At 44.1% G+C, this 8,936-nt stretch overlaps 1 protein-coding gene across 1 annotated transcript in view; it reads left to right on the top strand.

Moving 5' to 3' along the window:
* CDKAL1 (CDK5 regulatory subunit associated protein 1 like 1) overlaps positions 1-8,936 on the top strand; it is a 768,993-nt gene that overhangs the window by 493,851 nt on the left and 266,206 nt on the right. The window contains exon 10 of the mRNA XM_045295775.1: positions 6,528-6,673. Within this exon, the coding sequence (XP_045151710.1) occupies positions 6,528-6,673 (146 nt within the window). The remainder of the gene's footprint in view (positions 1-6,527; positions 6,674-8,936) is intronic.

Below are 8,936 nucleotides of genomic sequence, written 5' to 3'. Positions count from 1 at the left end.
TGAAAAGAATACAGAGCCACTGTGCCAAAAAGAATAGTCAACATTCTATGTCAAGTGCATGTGAGCAAGGACCAATGGTGCGAAAGAAAGTGCAAGCTGCACTGAAAGCAATAGTCTAAACAAAGTTCCAGTAATTGATGGACTACCAATTGAAATTTTCCAACAAGCCGATGAAACACTGGAGGCACTTAAGTATCTATGCCTAGAATTTCAGAAGACGGCTACTTGGCCAGCTGACTGAAAGAGATCTGTATCTGTAGCCATTCCAAAGAATGCACAAATTATAGAAAAATATTGCTATCTTATGCAAGTAAATTTGATTAAGATCATCGGATGAAGGTTGTAGCAGTACATCTACAGGGAGCTGCCAGAGATTCAGGCTGGATTCAGAGGAGGACATAGAACAAGGGCTATTATTGCTGATGTCCTGTGACTCTTGGCCGGAAGTTGAGAACACCAGAAAGAGGTTTCCTTGTGCTTTATGGACTATGCAAAGGCATTTGACTGTGTGAATCATAACCAACTATGGATCACTTTGCGAAGAATGGGAGGGCATTCCAGAAGGCTTCATTGTGCCCACATGGAACCTGCCCAAGGATCAAGAGCAGTAGAGAGAACAGAACAGGGAATACTGCCTGGGTTAAAATCTGGCGTGCCTCAGGGTTGTGTCCTCTCACCATAGTTATTCCATCGGAATGCTGTATTTTATGAAGGAGAATGTGGCACCAGAATTAGAGGAGGGCTTATTACAACCGCCAGTAAGCAGATGACACCACCTTGCTTACTGAAAGAGAGGAGGACTTGAAGCGCTTTCTGATGAAGATCAAGAACTGCAGCCTTTAGTGTGGATTTTAGTGGATTGTCAAGAAGACCATACTCCTCACCACTGGACCACTAGGTAAGAGCATGATGAATGGAGACAGGATTGAAGTTTACGAGGATTTCATTTTGCTTGGGTCCACAATCATTGCTCATGGAAGCAGCAGTCAAGAGACTAAAAGATGCATTACATTGGGTCATTTTGCTGCAAGGACATTCCTTTGAGGACTAAGATGTGACTGACCCAAGCCTTGGTATTTTCAGTTGCCTCATATGCATGTGAAAAGTGGATATTGAATAAGGAAGACTGAAGGAGAACCTAAGCATTTAAATTTGGTGTTGGTGAAGAATAACGAAAATACCACAGACTGCTAAAAGGACAAACCAAGCTGTCCTGAAGAAGTACAGCCACCATGCTCCTTAGAGCCAAGGATGGGAGGGGTTCATCTTAGATATTTGGGCATATTGTCAGGAGAGACCAGAGCCTGGGGGACATCTTGTTGGGTAAAGTGGAGGGGCAGTGAAAAGGAGGAAATCCCTCAAGGAGATGGATCGACACAATGGCTGCAAGAGACGGCTCAGGTATAGGAACAGTTATGAGGATGGCCCAGCACCGGGCAGTGCTTTGTTCTGTTGTGAATAGGTTTGCTATGGGTTGGAGCCAACTTAGTGCACCTACCAGCAACAACAACAACAACAACAGCGAGACAGAGAGGAGTAACCTACACTCCATGCCAGGGGAGACTTTTTCAGACAGGGGACCGATTGCAAGATCAAATCCAGTTGACTTTGAGTTGTTTCCGACTTTGGACAGTCAAGATGTGTCAAGAGTAGAACAATGTTCTGTAAGGGTTTCAGTAGATCAGGCCTTGTACTTTTTGATAGACCAGACACTTGAACTTGCAACCTTTTGGTTAACAGCTGAGTTAACAGTGGGCATTTGCACACCCAAGGGCTCCTCTTTGCTAGGTCGGACTAAGCGAACTCTTTAGCGACACTAGGAACCCGGGTCCTGAAGCATCACAGCCGAAGTCTTCTCTTCCACAAGAAAGCCTGTTCCTGTTCCGTAACAAGCTGGATTTGGTGACTGCAAGGAGTGTGACAGGTGGCAGAGAAAGCAGAGCATGGCCTTAACCAGAGTGCTGATTGAGAGGGGATCTGGAAGGAGTAGGAAGAAGGAAGAAGTAAAATAGGGGTGCACTTGTTGTGTGCTATTGGTTCGAGATCAATGAGCAGATATTATAGGACAGAGTAGAGCTGTCCCCTGTAGGGTTTCCTAGGCTGTCATTTTTATGGGAGGGAACACTGGTGATGTAATCATTCCTCTTTGGGCTGCTAACCTCAAGGTCAGTAGTTCAAAACCAGCAACCATACCACCGGAGGAATCGGGGCTTTCTACTGCAGTGAAGAGTTACAGCCTTGAAAACCCACAGATTCTACCCTGTCCTCCAGGACTGCCGGGAGGTGCAGTGGACTCTCACAGTGAGTCTGGTCTTTTTGTTTAATCGTCATGTGAGTCGGGTTCCAGATTTTTCCTGCTACAGAGCCACTGTTGAGTTTGACTTCCTGTCCTTTTACTTAGCACCCAAATGCTGCACCACTCTGCTAGCAGGATCCCGTTGGGGGTACATTAATCTCTGTTAAATCACGGATCTTTCAGTGTCAGAAACGTACACCTTAATTAAGGGGCACGCTCTTAAAATGGGGGACACACATTTAGTTTATTTTGTGTTCTAGTGCTTAACAGTACATCTCACGAGTCTAGAGTGGAGCTGAAGGTCATTACTAGTAGGAAGAGTTCATCTTGAAAAGCAAAGGAAACCACCCACCAGCTTTATCCTTCTCACTTGCTATTCACATGTTAATTTGTAAATTGTACTGCACATGGGAATGCTTCGTCCAGCACAGTATCCTGTTTATAGTGGCAGGCCACCCAGAGGGTTTCGAAGAGAAACTGCTATTCTTTCTAGTTCAGGGTCACATTGCTGCTTAGCCCCTTTTCCACTTTATTTGAAGCAAGTAAGTACGAGGTCTTTCTCCTAAAAATGCTAGGTTGTGGACCAGCTCATTGAAGCGCTGTTTTATTTCTTGATACCGCAAAACCAGATGGAGTCCCCTGCCATCTGATCAGTTCTGACTTGTGGGGAGCCCCAGTGGTGTAGTGGTTTTGCATTGGGCTACTAACTGTAAGGTCAACAGTTTGAAACTGAGGGAGAAAGACAGGGCTTTCTTCTGCAAAGGGTTGCAGTCTGGAAACCCACAGGACAGTTCTACAGGACAGAGTAGAACAGCGTCTTAGGATTTCCAAGACTTACATCTTTAAAGAAGCTAAAAGCCTCGTTTTATTGATGTATTTATTATGTGGAGTACGCGGTGGGTTTGAACTGCCAATCTTGCGGTTAATAGCCCAACACTCAATTGATTGTGCTATCAGGGATCCTCCTTATTGATCTCAAAAAACAAACTCACTCCCATCGAATTGATTCCAGTTCTACTTTATCCTGTAGGGTTGCGAAGAACCAACCACTGTGTTGTTGGTTGTTGTTGTTAGGGACTACCTAGTCGGTTCTGTCTCATGACCACTTTATATACAACAGAACAATATAACGTCTGGTCCTGTGCTGGCATCACAACAGTCCTTATGTTTGGGCCCTGGGACGCAGCGACTGTGTCAGCCCATCTCGGGGCAGACCTTCCTCTGTTTGCTGTCCCGCTACTTTACCAATCATGATAACCTTCACCAGGGCCTGGTCTCTCCCGACATGCCCACAGTATGCTAAACAAAGTCTTGCCACCCTTGCTTCGAAGGAGCAGTCTGGCTCTCCATCTTTCAAGATAGATTTGTTCATTTTGACAGTCCATGATACTGCGAAATTCAGTATTCTTTACCAGCGCCATAATTCAAATACATCAATTCTTCTTCAGTTTTCTTATTCACTGTCCAACTTTCATATGCAGATGAGGCTATCGAAAGTACCATGGCTTGCGTCAGGTGCACCTTACTCCTCAAAGGAACGGGCTTGATTTTCAACGCTTGAGAGAGGTCTTGTGCAGCATATTGACCTGACGCAATGCATCTGTTGACCTCTTGACTGCTGCTTCCAGGAGCATTGGTTGTGCATCCAAGCAACATGAAATCTTTGGCAACTTCAATCTTTTCTCAGTCGACCATGATTTTGCCAATAGGTTCAGGTGGAGGCTTTTGGTCTTCTTGACATTGAGTTGTAATCTGTACCGAAGGCTGCAATCCTTGATCTTCATCCACAAATGCTTCAAATCCTCCTCACTTTCAACAAGCAAGGTGGTGTCATGTGCAAATCCCACGTTGTTCAGAAGCCTTCCTCCAACCCTGAGGCCACACTCTTCTTCATGTGCTCCAGCTGCTCCGATTCAGGAGCTGAATCAACTTGTATTGATAAGGTCCCAGTAATCAGGATGGCATTGTGTTATCACGAACTCTAAATACTTTTCAAAACAGAAGAATATTAGGTTCTGTACATATTAAGGGCTTACTATATCAACCTACTGGATCACCTCAGTTTGTTCTTATAAAAGCCGTATGATATGGGTCTTATCACTATTTCCATTTTATAGAAGTCAAGCAAGGAACAAGGGCAGGGAGTGAATTTTCGTTTCACGGAGTGTAGAGCCTCTTGTGTTGCTACTGTGCTGAGCAGGTTTCAGCAGAGCTCAGCGGGGACACCAATGGATCACAAAGGTCTGTCTCTGTGAGTAGGAACCGAATCAACAGCAGCTCATACTGACCATCACATATTATCATTTCTCTCATCATAGATTGAGCAAAAGCCATTGGAGCCTGTCAGCTCTGTCCCTTTAGAAAGCAATTATCTTTGTATGTACATTCATTTTTCTTAAGCTCTTTGGGAATCGAAATTTTCAGGAGTGAAAAACCTAGGAGGCAGAAAAAGCATAGGCAAAGGCCAAGGTGTTTATTGTAGGGCACATAATGGTACGTGCTTCTCTGCCTCGCATGGACTTACGTACAACACATGTTGAGTAAGAGTACGCAGAGCCCACTGCCTAAACACCCATCCAAGAAGCATCACAGGGACTCTTCAAACTATGTGCTCGCCGTTATTCTTCTGCTGAACAACAAATTCTGTAACACCAGTCCCAATCGAGTGGTCCATCATAGTCAGGTGGATGGATAGCTAAGCCTGTTCATTCCAGGGAGAGAATGTTGGGAGAAAAAATGTCCATCCATGGTCTCATTGGGCAATTTGATTTTTCTCTTCAAAATACTTCTTTAAGAACAACTAAGCTACTGCGAGGCAGGTGACTGGTGGGAGTTAATCTCCCCTTTTCCTTCCACTGGGCTCTGGTCAAAATGTTAATGTTCATGGTCTGTGGAAAGACAGTGGAGATGCCCAGGGTTTGGCTGACCCATATGCATGATTGACTGGCCCCTCCAGTCTCCACGCAGTGACTGCTTGCGTGGAAGTCGCTGGCTCTTTGACTCCACAAGCCCTCTCTAAAGGTTGTCCTGAGTATGAAATGAGAGAGGGATGTGAATGTTCAGTACTTTGGAAACTACAAATCACTGGACACATGCAAATTATTAGAGAGCAGCTTCTTGCTTGGCCTTTTGACCACTCTTGGTCTCTCTGCTTGCTCCCTCAGTAGCTCTCTCTCTCATGCCGATGCCTGACAGTGAACAGCAGCGGAGAGGCTAAATTCATCCCTTTTCTTATTGATTGCATACATGTTTAAGCTACCAACAACGTTCCTTTGGTCATTATCTGTCCCCACTTTCAGAGGGATTTTAAGACATTCCCTGAGTTTTCCTCATTTATTTCATCCAACTGTGTTCACGTGAACTTTCCAAGATGGATTCCTCATTTGGTTCTCGCCTTCGCTCTCCTCTTTCGAACACTGCAGTCAGGTGACAGTTGGTGTCAACCGCTCACCAGTGGCAAGCTGAATGGCCCCACGCCTGCAACTGTGCCTTTTGCGTGGTAGATACTCAACAAGATGTATTATTAAGTCAAGAGAAATGGAAATATGGTAAATAAGGGAGTTGCAGATGGCTTCTTTCCTCTTCCAACATTAAGCATGTGTTGCTTGAATTTTGGCAAGTTCTCTCTTCAGGCAGGCGTCTTGGTGGCACAGCAGTTAAGAGTGCTTGGCTGCTAACCAAAAGGCTGGCAGTTCAAACCCACCAGCCATTCCGTGGGCTGAAGGTAAGGCTGTCTGCAGCCATAAAGATTTTACAGCCTTGGAAACCTTAGGCGACAGTGCTACTTTATCCTGTAGGGTTGCAAAGAACCAGAACTGACTCCATAGCAATAAATAGATTTGTTTCTCTGTTCTTTTTGTCCTAAATATTTGTCTTTCTAACGCAACAAAGCAAAACATAAAGTTTTCTCCGGTGGGAAAAAGGACTGGTGCTTACTTTGAAGTATTTAACAGTCTCTAGGCCTGGCATGATTACCTTTCTCTTCCTCGCCTCCCATTTTGTCACCTAAGAGCGATGGTGGGTGTGAGGCCAGGAGTCTGAAGTGAAATGTTCGAAAAGACTAGATTCTGGAATGTCCCCGGAGAATTGGCATTTGCTTCCAGATCCTCGACAGGAGGTCAGTTTATTTGTCAACTGTGTTGCTTTGCTTGCAGTAGTGGGTCTTGAGCTGAGTGAAGCCATTCCCTGGTTTGTTCAAAGGACTAATGCTTTCTCCTTCCTCTTTTTTAAGGAAATGGCAAAAATCCTCAATCACCCCAGAGTCTATGCGTTTCTGCACATACCAGTCCAGTCTGCCTCGGACAGCGTGCTCATGGACATGAAAAGAGAATACTGCGTGGCTGACTTCAAACGAGTCGTGGATTTTCTGAAAGAGAAGTAAGTCTGTTAGCACTTAAGAAAATAGCCATGTCTCTCTCTCTCTTTTAAAAAAAAAAAAAACTCTTTTAAAAGCATGTGGCAAAATAGACTCTCGCAGCCTCACAAGTAAAGGTACAAGAGAAGGGGTGAGACTTTTTCACAGCTCTCAAAGCCTGTACGTTTCCCGAGGCAGCTTTGATGTGGTTTCCCCTCCGTTGATATCCACCTTCCATCTGTGCGTGCCACACCATTAATTTGTGTAAGCCAGCCTTCCGAAGGTAATGTGGACTGTGATTATTTTCATACCTGACCCTGGGTGGATGGAAACAGTTTGAACTTTGCTCCGTCTCACATCTCCTTTCATGTGGCTTTTGGAGGCATGAGCTGGTTTTCATATTGGAGGGAGGCCACATCATGTCACCGTAAAAACAGATCATTTCTATTAAATAGCCTTTTTTTTTTTCTGTTAAGGGTGTCTGGACCATCTTTACTTTCACATACGTATTCCTGTAGTTTGCTTGGTGATTTCTAAGGAGGCCGTGGGCTTCGATTTTTTTTTTTTTCAGTTCAAATTGTTATTGACCAAAATTAAGGCGTATTTACAGAATCTCAGACATGAATGAAAATTTTGTTTCCACAGAAAACACTTGCAGCCCATAATTATGTTCTTCAAAGATCCTCCTCCTCCTCACACAACATTGATTGCCTTCTGTGATTATCCGAGGCAGGAAATGGGAGTGCTGGTCGAGGGGCGACAGACCCTCCAGTGCCTGCCGTTGCCCGCCCTCCCAGGATCTGCCAGTTATTGTTGTAGTTCTGTGGCATAGGCCTTCCTATTTTCCACAAATTTTCTGGTGTTTTTCTTAATTAAGAAACAGCTTTTTTAATTTCCATCTTCTGTTTATAATTATGTACCTTTGTACCATGTCAGAGCACTACATGGGCATGATTGCCTTGTACATATTGTAAGCAATTATTTTTCCCACTTCTAATTAGTCATTTGTGCAGGCTACTTATAATTCTTTTTTTAAACATGTTTTTTCTTCATCTGTTTACTTTCTCTTTCCTTCTTCATCTGCCTTTTGCATGGTTTTTTAATCATCCAACGCCCCTTCCCCCACCAACATTTTTAGTGACTTCTGGATTATCCTACTCCCCAGAAATAATGCAGACACGTAGTGTGCATTCAGACAAACACAGCCAGTGATGTCTTTAGGTCAGTGGATAGAAGGCACACCGAGTCTATGAATTCATAACTGTCCTGATAAAACATATGCAGCCTCCAGATAGAATCTGTGTAACAATGGAGCTCACCATCTCGACTTCTTTCAGATCTTGAACAGACCTGAAGTCAAGGCTGGAGAATAAGAATGTTCATCTTCAGTGTCTGGTGTTGTCATTTATTCCTTCTTTGCCTTTCTTCTAGCTTTTAAACTGTGTGTGTGTGTGTGTGTGTGTGTGTGTGTGTGTGTGTGTGTGTGTGTGAAAGTCTTCTCAGGCACAGTGGCACTAGTGAAATGAACTGCCTTTAGAAATTGCCAAGAAATGTGGCACCTGTAAGATGTCTTGCCTCTTTTTTCCCCTTTCTTTCTTTTTTTTAATTTAAATCATTTTATTGGGGGCTTGTACAACTTTTATCACAATCCATCCATCCATCCATTGTGGCAAGCACATTTGTACATTTGTTGCCATCATCATTCTCAAAACATTTTCTTTCCACTTGAGCTCTTGGTATCAGCACCTTGTTTTTCCCCCCTCCTTCCCTCATAAACCCTTGATAATTTAGAAATTATTATTATTTTTTCATGCCTTACCTTCTCTGATGTCTCCCTTCACCCACTTTTCTGTTGTCTGTCCCCCAGGGAGGGGGTTATATGTAGATTATTGTGATCAGTTCCTCCTTTCTCATCCACCTACCCCTTATCCTCTTGGTATTGCTACTCTTATTCTTGGTCCTAAGGGGTTTATCTGTCCTGGATTCTCTGTTTCCAACTCTGAGCTGTACCAGTGTACCTCCTCTGGTCTAACCAGATTTGTAAGGTAGAATTGGGATCATGATAGTTGGTGGGGGAGGAAGCATTTAAGAACTAGAGGAAAGTTGCATATTTCATCATTGCTACACTGCACTCTGATTGGCTCATCTCCTCCCTACAACCCTTCTGCAAGGGGATGTCCAATTTCCCGCAGATGGGCCCTGGGTCCCCACTCTGCACTCCCCCTCATTCACAGTTATGATTTTTGTTTTTGTCTTTGATACCTGATACCTGACCCCTTCGTCACC

Source organism: Echinops telfairi, unplaced genomic scaffold (genome assembly GCF_000313985.2).
Source record: "Echinops telfairi isolate 266 unplaced genomic scaffold, ASM31398v2 ScPeMD7_5868;HRSCAF=6743_0, whole genome shotgun sequence".
Taxonomy (NCBI): Eukaryota; Metazoa; Chordata; class Mammalia; order Afrosoricida; family Tenrecidae; genus Echinops; species Echinops telfairi.
Note: the sequence above shows the minus strand (reverse complement) of the source record. Positions and strands in the feature narration are given on the sequence as shown.